General features: G+C 35.0%; 1 protein-coding gene across 1 annotated transcript; it reads left to right on the top strand.

Moving 5' to 3' along the window:
• The first annotated feature begins 13,865 nt into the window (after positions 1-13,865).
• Positions 13,866-21,654, top strand: LOC144436069 (uncharacterized). The gene is made up of 3 exons (XM_078124736.1): positions 13,866-13,968; positions 16,637-16,816; positions 21,537-21,654. Exons 1-3 carry the CDS (start codon positions 13,882-13,884, stop codon positions 21,600-21,602), a joined length of 333 nt encoding a protein of 110 aa, XP_077980862.1. The 5' UTR covers positions 13,866-13,881; the 3' UTR covers positions 21,603-21,654.
• The last annotated feature ends 1,683 nt before the right edge of the window (positions 21,655-23,337 follow it).

Genomic DNA, 23,337 nt, shown 5'->3' with positions numbered 1-23,337 from the left:
TAGGTCTGAAGGTTGTAATGCTTATCGTAAGCCTAAATTCAGTTACATTATAATAGTTTGATACGTGCATTTGCATTTGCGGTATACAAATCTAAATACATAGAAAAAACGATTTCTTGCCAGGTTTCTGTAATACTCTTCCTACAGTATCATAATGCAGCAACAACTACATATACCACATCACACGCAGGAAACACCCAGTGTACGTACATATACCTTTGATTCAAACAAATCTATGATATTTATTTCCTGTTAGCGAGAAGTGTCATCTTTGACCCGTAACTTTGACATTTTGTGCGATAGATAGAGACAGCATGTGTCAAAAGATGCAAAACACTGCGCATTTATTAGATTGTATGTTCATGTCTAGAGACAAGAGAAAGTACTAAAGTGTGTCACTGAAGACATTGGCATCTCTAATATCTAGATCTCAATTACTCATCTAAAACTTATGCACTTGCATTCCAATCCTTCGCCCATAGTGACAGTGAAATGATAATGTATATTGCAAAAATAACAACACCGATCGTTAGGCAATTATATAAATATTTTACAAAATTAAACTATATATTTGTGCTACAGTGCCATTGGCGCCGTATTTTTAATTTTGTACAGTGTGCTGCATTAGTTATTTAGCAGTATGAACAATTACTTATTTGCACACTTATGTGCCACTGGTAGTATTAGTAGCATACGATATGCCCATCCTCTTCTTATATGTGTCAAGGCTCTGCATTTGTGTGCGAGGATGTTATTTTGAGGTCATTTTAGAAAATATGTTTACCACAAAATTTGCCATTCTACATAAAGGAAATGATTTGTAAATAAACTGGATAAACACAAATGTACAGTCTGTACAAATGTCTGTCGCTTTCCCGTATATTTATGTCTGGTGACTCCAGATCTATTACTGGTATAATTTTAACCAAGATTTATTCAAAATAATGATAGACTGCATTACTTTTGTATATTAATCCTTTTCAAATCAAATGATCTCCTTTTGGTAACTGAATGTATAATATTTTTGCAACTTGAAAGCAATTATGATTGATGATTTATCAGCAAAGCAGTTAAAAATGATATTGTAATATGATGCCTGTCATATTTATTTTTGTAGCTGATTGCAGTACACTACCTACCATAATACAAGCAATAGGTTCATGTGTTGCACCTTATTTAAATGGTGAAAGCTGTCGATACACTTGTAATAATGGTTATTATACAAGTGATGGATCAAGTACAGTTGATATCACATGTAACAGTGGGACTTGGAGTAGTAGTAGTGTTATCTGTATTGGTAGGTATTTTTGGTAATTTAGCAATGTTTACTTTTTGATCTTAGGTATTCCATGTGGATATAAGTATTGGATTTTATGTAGATCGTTACTGTAATTTGTAAAATTGAAGACATGTATTTCATCTTAACATGTACAGGGTAGTATCACACAGAGAGAGTCATTGTCTGTTTCAATCACAGCAGCGAGTCATTTAAGATGTATATTAAAATTGCATGCAAGTATTCGTATGTGCCTGTATGTTCATAACACACGATGTGAATGAAACCAAAGTCTTTCCATTAGCAACAACCAAACAACCAAAATATTCATAAAGGTAACAAAAGGGATGGGCTAAATCAACCAACAGACTGAATGGATGATGTTCCACTAACATGTCAAAACAAACCAAACACTGTACATGTAGAGCAGATCAGCCGTTATTGGGGCTTGATGTGCACTTTTGTATTTTTTCAGCCGATTGTGGCACACCAACGACAGGAACACAAGCATCAACTTCATGTACAGCACCTTATTTACATGGTGAAAGCTGTCAATACTCCTGTAATAATGGTTATCATACAAGTGATGGATCAAGTACAGTTGATATCACATGTAACAGTGGGACTTGGAGTAGTAGTAGTGTTATCTGTATTGGTAAGTATTTTTGGTAATTTAGCAATGTTTACTTTTTGATCTTTGATATTCCATGTGGATATAAGTATTGGATTTTATATAGATCATTACTGTAATCAAATTTTGTAAAATTGATGACGTTTATTCCATCTTAACAAATACAGGGTATCATCAAACACAGAGCGTCATTGTCTATTCCAATCACAGCAACCAGTCAATTAAGATATAAATTAGAATTGCATGCAAGCTTTCATACATTATGTGTCTGTATAACACATGCACTGTGTGAATGGTTAGAAACCCATAGTCTTGCCATGAGTAACAACCAAACAACTATAATTTTCATAAAGGTAACAAAAAGTGATGGATACAATCAATTGACAGACTGAATTATGTTCCACTAACGTGTCAAAACAAACCAAACAGTTAAATGTTGAAGAAACCAAACACTGTACATGTAGATCAGATCAGTTGTTATTGGGGCATGGATGTGCACTTTTGTATGTGTTATAGACAATCATAAATTTAACTCAATACAATTTTATCCTCACTGGAGAAAACCAGTATCACCTGAAGTATTTGCTAATGTAAGACTATTGACATCAACAATCTGAAACGAACAAGAGAGAGACAAAAGAATTGCTTAATTTCAAGTAAGCATTCCAAACAATTAGGGACTTCAAATTTGAAGGTACCAGAAACTCAATATATTTTGAGTGTAGGCACAAATTCATCAGAAATTCACCTTGAATCCTTGCCCCCAACAATGTGCTACTGTAACCACACCTAATTAATGGTGCATAGTTCTAAAGACATCGTGAAGTTTGTTGTTTGTGTTTGTGAACACTGCTTGCAGTAAAACTTGTTGGTGATGTTACATGGTGTATAGCAGATGGACTTTTGGAGACAAAGTGATCAGATTTGTGATATGCCATGTATTCTGATCATAATATTAAGACTCCAAAGTTACCTGTCTGAGACTTACAGTAACTCTCTCTCTCTCTCTCTCTCTCTCTCTCTCTCTCTCTCTCTCTCTCTCTCTCTCTCTCTCTCTCTCTCTCTCTCTCTCTCTCTCTCTCTCTCTCTCTCTCTCTCTCTCTCTCTCTCTCTCATCTTTAAACTAGAACCGTCCCAACAATCTCAAATTAATTTTTGCACTGCAAATTTCAATAGAAACCGTTTGTCTCACAAACATGATTTCTGCCCATGAATTCACAGTTATGCACTTGCATCTCAATGTTAGCCCATAGCAACAGTACAATTACAATATACATTCAATTTGTATATTTGTATTTGTTGATGCTAAAATGTGTCTTTTTGGTCAAAAAACTGTAATTCAAAATGACTGAGCAGATTGGGATGAAATTTACTGTGGATGCCTACACTGTATACGGAAATGTACACGAACATGTGGTCACAATATGATCATCCCATCAACAATATGCAAATTATGTCTAGAAATCTCTCAATTTTGGACAAAAACTTATATTTTGAAAACTACAAGGTGAATGCTGCTAAAACTTGGTCGGGATTTTCTGGAGGTGTTATCTGCAGTTTTTGTTCAAAACATTTTGTTTCAACTGGCCCGCAACGATGGCCATGCCCTTAGCAACAGTGAAGTGATAATGCATATTACTCGGGTAACAACAGACAGGTAGGATAAGTAATAATAATTTTTAATAATAATTTATTTTCACCATAATAATAAGTATTTACATTTCATAAATCTAACTAAGTATAATTGGTGGGGACCATGAAATATAGTTCAGCAGAACTAATCTTCCTTCATGGCCCAAACAAATTATATGAAATAAATCATTTTATACAATGAAGATATGTAGAGTTGCAAAAATGTTATACATGTAGAACAAAATAAGTGCATACTCTAATACCTCATACATAAAGAAATAACTCCAAAAAATTTTACAATTTGATAGGAAAACAAAGCAACAAAGAAAACAATAATCTAGGAATGGGGAAGAGTTTAAAAAAAAAAAACAGAAACAAAAAAAACAAAAAAAAAACAGTACAACACTTATAACTGGAATACCTATTGAACAAAAATGAAATTTGGCAAAATACAAAGGTAGAAAAACTAAATCAATCAATCAGCCATAGAATTAAGGAGGTTTTGTTTTAACGCCTTTTTAAATACTTGTCTTGATGTTACCCTGCACATGTCACGCCCTTTATCTGAGTGTTACCAATTGACAGATGTCCATCTATGGTAACTCTCCTCTGAGGCGTTTTTATTATCATGTAATTTGTTTTTTCGACATTAATGGTTAGTTTATTCGTCTTGCACCAATCATTGACCAAGTTTAATTCAGCATTAATGGTGTTGAGATTAGTATTTTGTGATTTATTGAATTTGAATAAGTTAGTATCGTCAGCGAAAAGTCTGAAATTGAAGAAGTTAGTTGATTTGTCAATGTCATTAATGTAGATCAGAAAAAGAGTTGGGCCAAGTATTGAACCTTGCGGGACACCACATTGAACTTGTCTGGGATGTGAAGTTTCCCCATCCAAGACAACGGATTGTTGGCGATTTTGAAGGTAGCTCTTGAACCATAAGAGCGGAAGTCCTCTGACCCCATAATGCTCAAGTTTTCGTAAGAGGATGCCATGGTCTATGGTGTCAAAGGCCCTTTTAAGGTCCATAAAAATACCAAGGGTTGTGTGGCCATCGTCAAGTTTGTCAGCTATATCCGAGACAAGATCGGCCAAAGCAAGTTTTGTACTACGTTTTTTCCGAAATCCATACTGAGTTTCCAACAAGATGTCATATTTGTCAAGAAATGAAACTAATTGCTTGTTGACCAAATTTTCAATAATCTTGCTTAAAGTAGGGAGAATGGAAATTGGCCTGTAGTTGCCGACATTTAATGGGGAGCCCTTTTTGAAAACAGGAGTAATTCTGGCAGATTTAAGAGCATCGGGGAAAAGTCCATGTGAAATAGATAAATTAATAATATGTGCAAATGGGCAGGAAATATAATCAACGGCATGTTGGACCAAAAGAGGGTGAATGAAGTCATACCCGACAGCTTTCTTTGGATCGATCCCTTTGATTTTGTTGGCAATATCATCTTCGACAACAGGTCTCAAGAAGAATGAATTGACATAATTTCCTTTCAAATACTGGCTGAAGTTAGTAGTTGTGTGTATTCTAGATGCAAGGTTTGGGCCGATATTTGTAAAATATTCGCAGAAAATGTTGGCAATATGGGAACTCTCAGTTACTAACTCATCGTTGTCCAATTTGATTTTCCTAGGCGCATCTCCTTTGGTAGAATTTTTGTTAATAATCTCATTAATAACTTGCCAAGTTTTGTTTGTGTTTCCACTGACAGAAGAAAGCTTGTTTTTGTAATAATGTCGTTTGGCTGATCTGAGGAGTTTTGTAAGGACGTTTCTGTACAAGTTATATTGGTGCCTAAGTTCAACATTATTTGGAGATTTTTGTAAGTTTGAGTACATACTGTGTTTCTTCCTGATCGATGTAAGCAGTCCCCTGGACAACCAAGGTCTATGGGTACTTGTGCATTTTCGTTTAGACTTCTTTTTATTGGGTACATGCTTTGATGCGATACTAAAATATTTGTCATAGAATATTTTGTACGCATCGTTTGGATCAGTACTTTCATAGACCGGCTGCCAGGAAATGTTGCTTAAATCCGTCAGAAAGGATTCTTTATTAAACCCTGAGAAATCAAAGTTGACGGAAGACGTGTTCTGTTTAAAGACATACTTCAGGTTTTTCACAATAGCAAAAGTACAGAAATGGTCGCTGACGTCAGTTTCAATGCAACCACACTCAATGAAGTGATCTGTAATGTTTGTTAAAATGTGATCAATTGTAGTGGCAGTATTTTCACAAATTCTGGTCGGAATGCTAATTGTCTGTTCAAAGTTATAACTATTGAGGAGAGATATGTACTTTTCCACAGTATTAGAAGTTGAGGTAACATCGATGTTGATGTCACCTACAATAATACATTTCCTATTACTGGCTGACATGTTGTTGATACACATTTCTAAGCTATCCAAAAATTCTTGGGGTTGGGTGTTCGGTTGTCTGTACATAACGCCGATAACTACCTGAATAAAGAATCAAAACATGTATGTTACTATGCCTAACAACAAGACCACGCCCATAGCAACATCCAAATGGTTTATATTGCAAAGATGAAGACTAGGAAGGGTAGGCAAGTGAATAAAGATTCCGGAAATAAATGCAAATATGCCTAGCAACAAGATCACGCCCATGGCAACAGCCAAATATAGTTGTGCTACAATGCCATTGGTGCTATTTTTGTATATATTTTGAGTACATATATTCAATTTATTATGATGAAAGTATTGGATTATTTGTAGATCATTACTGTAATTTGTAAAATTGATGACATGTACCGGTATTTCATCTTATCTTAAGAAATACAGGATAGCATCACACGCAGAGAGTCATTGTCTATTTCAGTCACAACAGGTGGTCATTTAAGATGTATCTTAACATTGCATGCAAGTTTTCATGAGTGTCTGTATGACACACTGTGTGAATGATTAAACCACAATCTTGCCCTGAGCAATTGCAATAACCAAACAACTATATTTTTCATAAGGGTAACAAAAGTGATGGATACAATCAACCGACAGACTGAATGATGTTCCACTAATGAGTCAAAACACACCAAACAGTTGAATGCGCCCACAGTGTGAAGAAGATGAGACACATGGTAACTCTATCATCTTTAAACTAGAACCTCCCCAACAATCTCAAATTAATTTTTGCCCTGAAAAGTTCAATAAAGATTTTGTCTCCAAAACATGATTGGTGTGCATGAATTCACAGTTTTGCACTTCCATTTAAATCTTTGCCCATGCCAACAGTAAAATGAAAATATATATTGCAAAATAATAACATCGTTAGCAGCAAGTACAATTACTTATATGCACACTTATGGATAAAAATACAATTTTCACAAAAGATTATTTAGAACCTATATCTCATAGAAGTACTCGGTCAATATGACTGAAATTTGGTGAGATGTTTCTAGAATCGTTATTCTGCAGATTTTGTTCCAAACATTTTGACACAATTGGCCCTAGCAACCATGACCGCATCAAAATGTATATTTTGTATAATTTGCTAAAATAACATCGTGTGGTACGCAAGTGAGTAAACATTCAAACAATGTATGCAAATATCCTTAGCAGCCATGACCACTTCCATAACAACAGCCAAACGATGGTGTATTTCACAAAGATAATAGGGATTCTTCGACAAGTGACCAAACATTCAAAAAGTGCATGGAAATATGTCAAGCACTCATAGCAACAGCCAAAATGATCGCATATATTGCTAAGATAACAGGGATTCTTATTAGACAGGTGAATATTTACATTCAACAAATGTATGTAAATGTGCCTAGCAAGAAGACCTTGCCCATGGAAACAAACAAATGATCACATATATTGCAACAATGACAGCAGGTATTAAGAGACAAATGAATAGACATTCAAACAGTGTATGTAAATATAACTAGCAACAAGACCATGCCCCGAGCAACAATCAAATGATGATGTATATCGCAAAGATAACATCGGGGATTCGTAGACAAGTAAACAAACATTTATTAAAAAGTTTGCAAATATGTCTAGCAGTATGCATACTGAAACCAATAATTTTCAGTACAAAACACTCGTACGTATATATCATGGAATCTTTATATAATGAAACAAAAGCTTTATGAACCAATCTCAGAAACACATCAATACAATGTGAAATCAGTCAATCACACTATATGAGATATTAAAGTGTACAAGACATCGTTGAGCTGACTTCATACTTGTAGCTTTTATTATGAGTTAAAAAGGATAACTGTGTGTTGAACTTCCAAGGGATAACCAATACAAAATGTAATATAACAGAATGTTAAAAGCAATATACGTGTGCCGTGATTGCCGACACATGTAATTTTGTTGATTCTAAGTCGGACGGGTAAATTTCAATATGTACACGATACGGATATTTACGACATTCTTTTCGAAGATAATGTTAATCGCAACACGGTCGTATTAGAACTAAATATTTCCATCACACCAGCAATTGCCTCACTCTCGCACGGAGAGTGTAGGGCAGTTTCAATGTATTTAAGTCTGCTGTAATGTGTGGATCGATCGTTCTTGTCCTCGTCAGTTTACAAACTTTTCCACATGTAACTCGTGTTAACTTACTCAAAATTACAGGAATACACACTCTCATGGTACCCAATTTTTCTACGGCAAATAATCTCCAATTGTAGTGTGTGATGTGCATATACAGAGTCAATTCTGCTTTCATCCTTAATGTTGTTGTGTAAGCAATATTGTTGAAAACATACACAATGTACATGTACAACACCATATGTCAATGGAGGTTGGCAGTGGTCACATCAAACTGTGTATTGATTGTATGAGGTCAAAGTCATGTACTGTGGGAGAAGACACGTGGCCTGTCTACTAGCTACGTTTAGCGGTTGCTTCGTATAAAAGTTCCAACTGAAATCCAGGCAGTAGATATGATAGCCTTTTGCTTGAAACTGTCACAGGACTGATTTAAACCAGGATGTATTCATGATCTAATAAACTCTGTCGAGAGATGACTAACGTCCTCTCAACATAGTCAATTCAACATGAAGCAACCCAGCAATGGTTACAAGCTACTCCTTAAATGGCTCTAAAACTCGACATTTCATGTTCCCAATGGTTTTACAGGGAGAAAATGCTCTCTCATAGTGTGGTTCCCCAAACATCTATGTCGTCAACATCGGCGAAAAGATTTCTATTTTAAAACATTTTGTATATTCGCAAGTTTCGACCATTTCATGTGATATGCATAAACTACGATATCCTGCATTTTTCTCTGTATAAGCGATGAATTACATTTATATGAGTAGTACAATCATGAGTTTGCAAATTAATTGTAATGAGTCGGGTTGCTTGAATTTCCCGCTCACTGTTTACAGTATGAGCGTGTTTGCACCCACCCATTATGAACAGGTGGTATTTATCTCTGTTTTTGTTGACGTTACTTGCTTTAATATTTCTATTTTCAAACATATAAAACCTGAACAGTATTTTGCAAATGGCTGTTGTTCAGCCATAACAGGCTTCTAAACCATGAATGTTGTATCTTACAGACTAGTGAATACAATGTCAAGCATAATACAGTTATCAAAATAAATGATTTTTGCTCAGCTATATGGCTACTTTAAAGGGGAAAGCCATTACAGGAAATAATGGTATTTGTATGATCTTTGGGTACTGGAGAGTAATTACTTCATATCACATCACATAGATTTTACATAATTGCCAAGAAATACAAACTTGGACCTCTATTTCACCTTTTCTATTTTGAAATCATACCATTGCATCATGGGACATACCAGACACGCATATCAATTTCATGAAATTATGCATCCTGAATTTTTCATAATTTTTTATCTAAAGGAAATAAGCAGTTAGGAGTGCACACTGAATAGTCATGATTCGCAAGTGCTATTTCCTTTAGATAAATAACCATGAACATTTAGTGTGCATCCATAGATCTTGCCCCAAGGTCTATGGTACATCTAATCAATAAGTAAGTCTGCTAAGTTCCATGAGATAACGATGTGATAGTGGGAGAACAATGGAGATGAAACAGAGTTTCAATCTGGTGTTTTAGGCAACCATGCAAATTTGTTTGTGATGTGAAGTCATTATATAACTCTCCAGAATCCAAACTTAAAGAAAATATTTCCGAGAGTGACATTCCCGGCCCTTTAAAGGCATACAATGCATGCATGCAAATCATGCATTTGGCACGTTCCAGTACACTCAAAATCTGAGTTTTCATGCACTCACCATCTCAGTTTTCAGACAGGGTCATGTTATTCAAAGATGACCATGACAAAAATCAGTAATACGAAACTGGTGTAATTATGCTCAGTTCTGTAAATTAATTCCTTTCCAGCTGATTGTGGTAACCCTACAGTAACCAAAGCATCAAGTTCATGCACAGCACCTTATCTACATGGAGAAAACTGTAGATACACCTGTGATACTGGTTATCATACAATAAATGGATTAAGTACAGTTGATATCACATGTATCGTTGGGACTTGGAGTAGTAGCAGTACAATCACATGTGTTGGTAGGTGGCACTCAACACAATTCACAAACACTCTACATTGCTGTGCCTATTCTTGTATAATGCTGATGTTGATGCATGCTCCATTGGATCAAAATAACAGCTAGAGTCTCTTCACTTCAGAAATAATTTAGTTTAAAATCATTATCAAAATAATACTGTCAGTACATCTATGTAATCTTATAACTAAATAATCATCCAGTTGTTGAAGGAGTGAGGTCTCTTTCAACATACTCAAAGATTAAATATTTATATAAAAAAAATTCAAGTTAAAATTAAATATGCCATTTAATGTTGACAATAATTGCTAATCATATACAGCATTTTAGTGTAGGTGTATGATTATGCAACCATGCATCAATTGATTCTAGTACATGGTTGTATGTTTCCACAGTGTGTTAATAGCGCTGGTAGCGGCTCAATGACTAGTAAGCGTGCGCGTCGTGTATACTATGCGAAAAAAATTGGTGGTTCTCCCAGGGATGCATTGCACACTACTACTCCGGTCGTCTTATCATGTATATAGGCGACATAAAATCGTCATGCATTGCAATATTGTAACAGTAGGCCTGTTGGCACGATTATTGTAACATTGTAACGAGTATTGAGGCATCACTGTACCCAAAGAAATTGTTACACTATTTGAAAATTTGACGCACATTACGCGATACAGACCACTGATGACATAGCGCAGTTGAATATCCGGGTTGTGGAAGTGCGGATTTGACATTTATATTGTCGATAATTGAATTTTGTTTACATGTTCTAAAAAGAATAACTACTTTCCTATGTTTGTTGGTATAGTAACATTCCTAAATCATCGAGTTGAATTGAGAAATCGCGATGTTCGGCAACATGCCAACAAAATATTTGGCCAAAGACCAACGTTGGTGGAGGATATATGATATGTTGGCTGATGGAAAATGAACAATATTAACCTAAGGCTGCTTTCACAAAAACTTGTTAGGGGGGGGGGGGGGTCGGGAGATTTTAGGGGGGGGGACTTGAAAATATATGGATAGTGTGTGGGGGGGGGGTACCTGAAAAAAATGTTATGGGTTGTAGGGGGGGGGGGTACTTGAAAATAAATTGACATCATGACTTTTCAAACATGGGAAAATAAGCTTTTAAAATGTTGGTCTTCCTTTTTCAACAACAACAACAACAACAACAACAACAACAACAACAACAGCGGCGGCGGCGGCTACAAACAACAGATGTTCACAAGTTAGTAAAATGAAAAACAAAAACAGTCAAATTTTAATTTTCTTTTAATAAACTGTTAATGTAATGATAAATTGAAATGGGCGAATTGAGTGGTACAGATTGTTTTTTGTCTGAAAATACCTTTCATGTACACTACTATCTACTGAAATTTGGTTCATTTAATGTGTGAAATTACCTTTACACTGTACTGAAGATATTCTTTGTGACATGACTTTGTTTTGGTTTGTGGTTATCACAATGATATGTAACTTTTTTCATGTAAATTCTTACTAGTATTAAATGACAGACAAATATGACAGACAACATTTTACATTTGCAGCTCGTGGAAGTTAAAAAAAGGAGTTGGAAAAGGTTCATCTCAGCCTGCCATCAAAATGTAAAAGATGCACCTGCACTAAAACATACTTGGCAAGTATCAAAACTTCTGTGCAAGGTACTTTTTCATCCTGTAGATACGACTATAATTTCAACACAAACGTTTAATAACACATTCTAAATATTTCCTAAAATTAGCATATTGGCAACGTCTGCTATATGTGAAACAGAAGACAATATCTCACAAGCTGAGTTAACAGAGAAAAAGTAAAATAAGTTTTTTGCACATACTTTTCAACTTTGCATGAATATACTATTACTTGTAAATATAAAGATAAATAAATAAACTTTGACACTATATGGATGTATTCTCAACACCATTAACAAGAGATGATGGTAGTGAAAGACCACCAGATAACTTCCAACCCCGTGCACAACTAAAACACCTGTATAGTAAAGGGTTAGTGTCAAGTAAAAATGTTGAGAAACTTGACGAATTGAGCAAGAAACTGTGTGTCAAGAAAGAGATATTAAAGGGAGCAATCCTTCATTTAGAACAACAGAGAACACTTGCTTCTATGCGGGAAAGAAAAAGAATGAAAGAAAGGGAGCAACATGCTGAAAACAATTTGATGAATATGACTGGGATGCGCTTGTCAGAAACGGTGACATTTCCAAATTGAAAGTGAAAGAACTTGATAAGTACCTTTCCAACTATGAAATTCCAGCTGTGGCAGGAATGCACAAAATAGACAAAGTTGAGGTTGTAAGATGCCACTATTATCAATCTAAAGAAAGTGAGAGTGATTTGTCATCTGATGACAGTGACAGTGAGAATGACTATACAGCTAGTTCCAACTCTGATGAAGTTGAAGGAGAAATTGGGTCTGATGATGATGATGATGACAATGCCATGTTTATATACACAAGATTTGGAAGGGGGGCTACCACTTGGAAATAAAAAATTTAAATAAACACATTATGAGACTTTGTTTAAAATCCTGCATTCACCTTTGTAATCTAACGTCAAAACCAGTCCAATAATCAGGCTCTTACAAGGTAAATGTATTACCAGGGTCATTAAGATATACAATTACTATGATAATAGGGCCATCTTAATTATCATTACCACTAATATATATCACTTGATTCCTATTCTGTTAGATGAAATGTGGCTGGCATTTTTGAGTCATACATTTATTTTCTTTTGACATTATATTGAACTAATTTACATCAAACAAGAACGGGGTACATGGCAATGCATTTTATTAAGAGTTTTTTCAGTGTTATTTAGACCAATTTGATTTCTTTTAGCACATATTTAGGAAACTGAACTGGAACAATACAGTATAAAACTCTCTTTAGATAACATGTGCATCACAATATTTGCAAATACAACTAAAATGACATTCAACTGTAACACTACTAGTATAATGTACTAATACAATATTGAACAGAAAACAAAGACTCATTTGGTCTGCTAATCATTTTACAAGAGTTTTTCAAAGTGTAATTCATTTACAAGTATATGTTGTTTTTTGGAAAGGCAATGCACTGGTTAACATTTGTTTTAACTGGTGTTTGTGTATATATATACACACACATTATACAAATTGATTATATATATATAATGGACAAAGTTGGTACTAAGTGTATTATGTACAGTTTTGTACTTGGTATGGAATGTTAACGCACAGGAATAGTATTCCAAAAAAGAGTTATTCGGGTAGGGGGGGAGTACATGAAATTTTTGGAGCTTTGGCAGGGGGGTACTTGAAAAAATTGGGAATATGGCAGGGGGGTACTTGAAAAAAATTAGGGTTTTACGAAAAATCTCCCGACCCCCCCCCCCCCAACAAGTTTTTGTGAAAGCAGCCTAATGGCTATAGTATTTTTTGAAACCAAAAACTGCATAGAGTGTTGACTTTCTTAAAATATTTTGTGACATATTGTGAGAGCCGTTGTTAATTACTTCTCGTCCATGTCAGAGAGTGAGATGTCATTCAATAAAATATATTCTGATGGTCAACACCCCTGGAAAATGACCCAAATCAAGTGTACGATCCCTGGCCCAGGCAGCCGGTCACAAATAAATCTATCCTGCGCGAGCTTATGGGCTTTGCCTAGTTATGATATTATATGACGATATCACTTCTCTTTCAGCTGATTGTGGTACACCACCGACAGGAACACAAGCATCAAGTTCATGTACAGCACCTTATTTACATGGTAAAAGCTGTCAATACACCTGTAATAATGGTTATTATACAAGTGATGGATCAAGTACAGTTGATATCACATGTAACAGTGGGACTTGGAGTAGTAGTAGTGTTATCTGTATTGGTAGGTATTTTTGGTAATTTAGCAATGTTTACTTTTTGATCTTAGATATTCCATGTGGATATAAGTATTGGATTTTATATAGATCATTACTGTAATCAAATTTTGTAAAGTTGATGACGTGTATTTCATCTTAAAAAATACAGGGTATCATCACACAGAGAGAGTCATTGTCTATTCCAATCACAGCAACCAGTCAATTAAGATATAAATTAGAATTGCATGCAAGCTTTCATACATTATATGTGTATGTATAACACACTGTGTGAATGGTTCAAAAACCATAGTCTTACCATCGAAACTACCAAACAACTATAATAAAGGTAACAAATGGGGTGGATACAATCATGTGACAGACTGAATGATGTTCCACTATTATAAGGTGTCAAAACAAACCAAACAGTTGAACATTCAAGGAATCAAACACTACATATAGAAGAGATCGGCTGATATTGGGGCTGGATGTGCACCTTTGTGTATAGATGGTTTATTGATAATCATAAATTTATCTTTAACACAATTTTATCCTCATTGGAGAAAACCACTCTCACGTGAAGTAATTGCTAATGTATAGTTTGAAGAAAGACTATTGGCATCAGGAATCAGACACGAAGAAGAGAGAAACAAAAGAAATGCTTAATTTCAAGTAAAAAACGTACCAAACAATTAGGGACTTCAAATTTGCAGATACCAGAAACTCAATGTATTTTGAGTGTGGGCACAAATTCATCAGAAATTCACCTTGAACCCTTGCCCCCTAAAATGTGCTACTGTAACAACACCTAATTAGTGGATTTGTAATTCACACAACTGAATTGTGGTTCAATTTATTGTGTAGATCTAAAGACATTGTGAAGTTTGAAGTTTGTGTTTGTGAACACTACTTACAATAGAACTTGTTGGTGATGTTACTTGGTGTATAGCAGATGGACTTTTGGAGACAAAGTGATCAGATTAGTAATATGCCATGTATTCTGATCATATTAATATCATAACTAGGCAAAGCCCATAAGCTCGCGCAGGGTAGATTCATTTGTGACCGGCTGCCTGGGCCAAAGTTGATACACTTGATTTGGGTCATTTTCCGGGGGTAATGACCATCAAAATTTATTTTATTGAATGGCTGGCATCTAATTATCTGACATGGGCGGGAATTTAAGAAAGTCAACACTCTTTGCAGTTGTTGGTTTCAAAAACCATCATAGCCATTAGATTAATATTGTTCATTTTCAATCAGCCAACTTATCATAGACCCTCCACCAATGTACGTTGGTCTTTGGACAAATGTTTTGTTGACATGTTGCCGAACATCACGATTTCTCAATTCAACTCGATGATTTAGGAATGTTACTGTACCAACAAACATAGGAAAGTAGTTATTGTTTTTAGAACATGTAAAAAAAATCAATTATCGACAATATAAATGTCAAAACCACACTTCCACAACCCGGAAATTAAACTGCACTATGTCATCTGTGGTCCGTATCGCGTACCGCCATGCATCAAACTTCCAAATAGTGTAACAATTTCTCCTTGAGGTACGTACAGTGATGCCTCGATACTCGTTACAATGTTACGATAATCGTGCCAATAGGCCTACTGTTACAATATTGCAATGCATGGTGATGTTATGTCGCCTATGCTTTACAATGATACGGTAGCACGTGGAGAATGCACGTAGTATATGGAAGGCGCATGTGTAGTCACTGTGAACCGTAATGCATCCCTGGGGCAACCACCAATTTTTTTCACATAGAATATACGATGCGCATGCGTACTACTCATTAAGCCGCTACGCGGCAGCTTTGCTGCTGCTGAGCGAGCTATTAAGACTCCAAAGTTACTAATCTGAGACTTACAGTAACTCTCTCATCTTATAAACTAGAACCTCCCCAATAATCTTCAATTAATTTTTGAACTGAAAAGTTAAATAGAAACATTTTGTCTCCAAAACATGATTGCTGTGCAGAAATTTACAGTTATGCACTTGCATCTCAATCTTTGCCCTTAGCATCAGTGAAATGACAATGTATATTGGAAAGATAACAAAATTGATGATTAGGCAGGTGAATCAGCATTAAAAAAGAATGAACTGTATACATGTGTGCTACAGTGCCATTGGCACCATTTTAAAAATGTTCTACAGTGTGCTGCTTTAGTTAGTTAGCAGTATGCACAATTACTTATTTGCACACTTAATAAGGTATGTGCTAATTGTAGTAATGGTAGCACATGATGTGCTCATCCTGTTCTTCCATATGTCAAGGCTCGGTGAATGTGTGTGTGAGAATGTTATTTTGAGGTCTATATTTTAAAAAAATGTTTACCAGAAAATTTGTCATTGTACATAAAGGAAATGATTTGTAAATAAACTGGATAAACACAGTCACTATATAATGTACATGGTACAGTCTGTACAAATGTCTGTCGCTTTCCCGTATATTTATGTCTGGTGACTCCAGATTTATTACTGGTATAACTTTATCCAAGATTTATTCAAAATAATGATAGACTGCATTTGTATATTAATCCTTTTCAAATCAAATGATCTCCTTTTGGTAACTGAATGTATAATATTTTTGCAACTTGAAAGCAATTATAATTGATGATTTATCTGCAAAGCAATTAAAAATGATATTGTAATATGATGCATGTCATATTTATTTTTCAGCCGATTGTGGCACACCACCGACAGGAACACAAGCATCAAGTTCATGTACAGCACCTTATTTACATGGTGAAAGCTGTCAATACACCTGTAATAATGGTTATCTCACCAGTGATGGATCAAGTACAGTTGATATCACATGTAACAGTGGGACTTGGAGTAGTAGTAGTGTTATCTGTATTGGTAAGTATTTTTGGTAATTTAGCAATGTTTACTTTTTGATCTTAGATATTCCATGTGGATATAAGTATTGGATTTTATATAGATCATTACTGTAATCAAATTTTGTAAAATTGATGACGTGTATTTCATCTTAACAAATACAGGGTATCATCACACACAGAGTGTCATTGTCTATTCCATTCACAGCAACCAGTCAATTAAGATATATGTTAGAATTGCATGCAAGCTTTCATACATTATGTGTCTGTATAACACATGCACTGTGTGAATGGTTAGAAACCCATAGTCTTGCCATGAGTAACAACCAAACAACTATAATTTTCATAAAGGTAACAAAGGGGATGCATACAATCAATTGACAGACTGATGGTCAAATCAAACCAGACGTGTCAAATCAAACCAAACAGTTAAATGTTGAAGAAACCAAACATTGTAAATGTAGATCAGATCAGTTGTTATTGGGGCATGGATGTGCACTTTTGTCTATGGTTTATTGACAATCATAAATTTAACTCAATACAATTTTATCCTCACTGGAGAAAACCAGTATCACCTGAAGTATTTGCTAATGTATAGTTTGAAGAGAGAGAAAGTCTATCGCCATCAACCAATCAGAATAACACAGAGACAAAAGAAATGCTCAATTTCAAGTAAACATTTATTCCAAACCATTAGAGACTTCAAATTTGAGAAATAAAAACAAGTAAATGTCAGTATGTTTTGCAAATATAACAACACTGTTGGATAGGCTAAAGAAGACAACATTAAAAAATTGTATGCAAATGTGCCTAGCAACAAGTATACACCCTTAGCAACAGCCAAATGATGTTATATATTGCAAAGCTGAAAACAGGGATGGGTAGGCAAGTGAATAAACATTCCAAAAATGTACGCAACTATGCCTAGCCTTGATGGCGTGTAAATCTTTGCAACAACAAGGATTTATAGACAAGTGACTCAACATTCAAAAATGTATACACATATGCCCTAACAACAGCCAAACGATGGTGTATGTAGTAAAGATGACAACAGGGCTCGACAGGCAAATGGATAAACATTTAGCAAATGAACTCATATGCCTAGCAAGTAGCCCATGCCAACAATGAAATGATATATATAGAACAATAACAACATTGACGGTTAGGCAAGCATTTAAAAAAATATAAATACATAAACTATACAGTTGTGCTACATGTAAAGTATGTGCCATTGGTGTTATTTTTATATTCTACTGGTGTTCTACTTTAGTTAGTTTGCAGCATATACAATTAGTTATTTGCAGACTTATGAATAAAATACAATTGTCACAAAAAATGGAACGAGTATGATATGAATCTCGTACATATTCAGGCAAATTCTCCTGACTCATCTTAGTATCCTTACTACTATTAGCAGAGAGATCTGCTGTCCTTCTCAGCTCAATACAATTATTATCCTAATCTAATGCGAATATTAAACATTTAATAGATTACGTGTAAGTGCACATAGACCATACCTTCACAATAGTTATGGAAATATGTGTTCTACAGATCGAAAGGGAAATTGATAATCAATGGATACTTCAGAAAGGGCTGCCTTCAGAAGATGATATGACACTGAACCAAGTCTAGTCTCTGCTCCCCACTATCTTTCAAACTGATATACATTTGTATTTTCTAAAATGTTGACTTGATGTTTCTGATGTTGCTGTATGTTTTAATAGTTATAAACATGGATTTCTTCTAGTGCTGCAATACCCATCAATCCATGTAGAATGTCATGTGTTATTGTTAAGCAAGAGACTACACAAACATTGTTCAGTTCAGTGATGATTAGGGAGCAATCAGTTTTTACGGCCAGGGATGGACCGATGACTTTTGTTCATCTCATACTTAAAAAGAGTGACCCCCATGCAATTCATCCACAAAACAATCCACCACCCCCTCTGACAAATAAAAAAACCAAAATGACCCCCCCCCCCCATCTGTTGACAAGAAACACTCTTTTTGTTCTTGCAAAAGACACTCTATTCTCAAAGCATAATACCTCTCACACTGCATAGTTAATTTTACATGTTACATTTTCAGTTATTTTAAATGTATCTGGTAAATTGCTAACCAAAATCCATTGTTTCATATGTATAAAGCTCTTTAGATAGGAACTCTGTGAGAAGTATGGTTGTCTCTTCACGGACATACACATTATTCATGTTTTAGTGACCAAAAGTTCTAGGATATCTCTTAGATTGAGTGAACTATTAATATTGATTAAATCAGCTAATTATCAAGTACAATATTATAAATGGAGATAACATACTTGTAAACCCATGTCAATAGCTGTCACACATAATGATGTACTTGCATCATATAATGAATTGTTTACATCATATAAAGATATGTCCGCATCATATAGTCAATGTATTGTTTTCTTTAGGTTAGGGTTAGGGTTAGGGTTACCATAACTGTGGCTTTCCATACATGTGCATGTTTGCACTCCTCAAGGCACTTGTTTGTCCTGTTCATAATTTGCACTGACTCAAACTCCACCCCCACCCCATTCATTGACCACACTGCTAATTTTAACCAAAATATTTTTGAAAGGTTTTGAATAATGAAATGTGATAAATGTCATTGGTTTCAAAATAGAAATTAAAAAATGTCATAAAAATGTTTTCTGTACTACAACAGTTTCTAAACTAGATTATTAATTCAATTCACTTACTATTGGCTATGTTGTCCAGTATATTGCTGGCAACATGATAGCCTTGAAAATAAATACATTCTAATACCAAGGAAATGTAATATTATGATCTGCTGACAAAATTTTACTTGCAGTATACAGTCACTCATTGTGGATACTAGATATTCCAGGGGAGATGTAAAATCTAATTTTCCTTATGACTTTGCACCGTGTCAGTATGATAGAAGTCCTGGCTACTAAATAATCATCAAACAAATCCGTGTTTATAACTTTGTTTATCAGTCATTCACATAATATATATTCTCCGAGAATCCGATTAATATTGTATTCACCTTGGAAATATTTCTTTCTTGGTAGTTTATGGAGTAAAACAATAGCAAGAGAAAAGGGGGTTTCACATGTAGCCTGGTAACATGTATTAAACTTGGTGATGGTCACAGGTATCAGAGAAGAAGTGAAACACAAACACTGGAAAGTAATTTTTGATAAGACGTGTAGTTCGTACTATAGCTATTCAAAGTAACAGTTCAATAATTTGTACATGTATGATAAATCAACACATTAGGGGTGAGATCAGTAGGTAAAAAACTAATTCTTTTAGTAAGGCCTCAGAACCCCTTCCCCATCCCCTTCTACTAAATTGGTAAAATTGTTCCACACAGCACAATCAATTTCAAATCAGTATGTAGTATTATGTAGTGCTATGAATACAAAGCAAGTATGTAGTGAGGAAAAATAGCTCTTTTATTGGCACAATAAATGTATTTTAGTGCCATGCGTAACAATTTTTTTCCCCCATTTTTTCAATCTGACATTTTTAGCATTGTTTGTATTAGGGTACAGAACAGATTTCATTATAAAAGACGTCTCACCCCCACCCCCACACTAAAAGAATTTAGTTTTTACCCTACATTGAACTATTGATCTCAACCATAAATCAATTTGGGACTTCTAATGGAGATGATTGTAGTTATCATACATTAGATGTACAAACATATATAGGAACTAGACTAACTATATACATGGACATTGAATATCCAATATCTAGACACAGGCTAGGTCAGGCATTTTCAGTCACAGTGTTTGCCACATATCATTTCAAAGTGTCCTAAATTGGTTATGTTTGTGTGCAATTCAACATGTTCAGGTCAATGAAGGAACAGATTTTAGAGCCAGTAAACCTTAAGGTATTTCATTTCTTATGTGTTACATGTACAGCTACACAAGCAAGTTTTTCTACCACAAGATGACACAATACAACTCATGGCATGCAATAGCGAGAATCATTTCTAACAAATTAAATAACTGTTGCTTAAAGGTGGCCATGGTGCAGTGTTGTGATGCCATACCATATGTATTGGATGTATCAAGAGACAGAGTTTTTGTTATATTTGAATGTATATTTATAGCTATTTGTTTATGGTTTATTTTATGCACATACATTTTTTTGTTTAATAGCTCGCACAGCCCCCGCAAGCGGCAGCATAGCGCTCAATATCTAGTACGCATGCATGTCCTATATACTATGTGATGTTTTTTTGGTGGTTTTACCCAGGGATGCATTGCGGTACAATGACTATGCATGCGCATGCGTGTTGTATGTATGAAGTGCAATCTCCATGCTGAGAGCGCTATCTATGATATCATCGTGAGGCAGCCGCTCACAAATGAATCTACCCAGCTGTGCGAGCTTAAGGGCTTTGGCCTAGTTATGATATTAAATGTATGAACATTGACAGCAGACAATAAGTTACCACACATTCTCTATGTTGTTCCTACAATATTATTTTATTAGTGACTATCAGTAATCAAAACATGCCTAACCACTACTGTACTACTCTGTTTTGGACATTCAGAGTTCTTTCACACACATTCCATTCATTGCTTCATGCAACCAGTGGCCATGACACAAATTTTAGCCATCACTTTGTGAAATGTGGTGTGCCCTCTTGTGGTGCTTATCTGAGAACTGGAACTCCAGTAACTGGAATACGGCATACTGTCATTGCATTTAGGTCTTAAAATAGCTTTTTATTTTCAGCTGATTGCTCTGCACCACCAGCAGGAACACAAGCAACAAGATCATGTTCTCCATCTCCATATGTAAATGGTGATAACTGTAGATACACCTGTAATAATGGTTATCATACAAGTGATGGATCAAGTTATGTTGATATCACATGTAACAGTGGGACTTGGAGTTCTAGTGCAGTTACATGTTTTGGTAAGTATGTAACTTATAAGTTTGTTAAATGCAGTGTACTGAGTGATCAATAATAGTATAAAATGATAACTTAAATATGATACATTGTGTATTTTGCATTCAAATACCTAGACTGAAAGATAGGTCATTTGTTCAGCCTTAACAGGCTTCTAAACCATGAATGTTGTATCTTACAGACTAGTGAATACAATATTTGCATAATACAGTTATCCAAATAAATAGATTATTTCTCATCAATATGTATATCCCTAGGAAATAATGGTATATTCATTATCTTTGGGTACTGGTGAATAATAACTTCATATCACATCACATAGATTTTACATAATTGCCAAGAAACCCAAAATTCATCCTCTATTTCACGTTTTCTATTTTGAAATCATACCTGTCCACCATTGCATCATGGGACATAGCAGACATGCATATCAATTTCATGAAATTATGCATCCTGAATTCATAACTATTTATCTAAAGGTAGTACGCAGTTATAAGTGCACACTGAATAGTCATGACTCGCAAGTGTTACTTTCCTTTAGATAAAGAACCATGAATGTTTAACATCCATGCATAGATCTTGGTGCAAGGTCTGTGGTGCATCAAATGAATATGTTTGTCTGTTAAGTTCCATGACATTCTCGGTCCTTTAAAGGCATGCAATTAAAATGCATTTGGCAAATTCCAGTATACTCAATATCTGAGTTTTCATGCACTCACCATCTCAGTTTTCAGACAGGGTCATGTTATTCAATGATTACCATGGGAAAATGCTGAAATACAGTAGTACGAAATTGGTGTAATTATGCTCAGTACTGTAAATTAATTCCTTTCCAGCTGATTGTGGTTACCCTACAGTAATCAAAGCATCAAGTTCTTGCACAGCACCTTATTTGCATGGAGAAAACTGTAGATACACTTGTAATGCTGGTTATCATACAAGTGATGGATCAAGTTATATTGATATCACATGCATTGGTGGGACTTGGAGTAGTAGCAGTACAGTCACATGTGTTGGTAGGTGACAATCAACACAATTCACAAAAACTATACATTGCTGTGCCTATTATTGCATAATGCTGATGTTGATGCATGCTCCATTGGATCAAAATAACAGCTAGAGTCTCTTCACTTCAGAAATAATTTAGTTTAAAATCATTATCAATATAATACTGTTACAGTAGTATATACAATGTGATAAATAAATAATCATCCAGTATGAGTGTAAGGTCATCTTGGACTTGTGTTTTCCAGTTTGTCTGCATAATATCCCCAGCTATTAGTTCAGTCGGATAGAGCAGCTATGAAGGGACACTATTGTCCTCAGTGCTACCACTCTCCTTCAAAATAATCAAAGATTAAATATTTATAAAAGATTTACAAGTTAAAATTGAACATGCCACGTAATGTTTGAAAATAATTGCTAATCATATACATGAACAACATTTTAGTGTACGTATATGATTATGCACCCATGCATCAATTGATTCTAGTACATGATTGTATGTTTCCACAGTGTGTTAAATATGATGATATCACTCCATTTCAGCTGATTGTGGTACACCACCTACACGACCACAAGCATCAAGCTCATGTTCACCATATCCTTATATACACGGTGATA

This window comes from Glandiceps talaboti, chromosome 6 (genome assembly GCF_964340395.1).
Source record: "Glandiceps talaboti chromosome 6, keGlaTala1.1, whole genome shotgun sequence".
Classification (NCBI taxonomy): Eukaryota; Metazoa; Hemichordata; class Enteropneusta; family Spengelidae; genus Glandiceps; species Glandiceps talaboti.
Note: the sequence above shows the minus strand (reverse complement) of the source record. Positions and strands in the feature narration are given on the sequence as shown.

Bases quoted from the DNA above. Each gene is read 5' to 3' on its own strand.
- LOC144436069 (XM_078124736.1), top strand. From the start codon at position 13,882: ATGGTTATTATACAAGTGATGGATCAAGTACAGTTGATATCACATGTA. The intron at 13,969-16,636 runs GTAGGTATTTTT...TTTATTTTTCAG, and splicing joins TAGTAGTGTTATCTGTATTG to CCGATTGTGGCACACCACCG. The intron at 16,817-21,536 runs GTAAGTATTTTT...TTTTATTTTCAG, and splicing joins TAGTAGTGTTATCTGTATTG to CTGATTGCTCTGCACCACCA.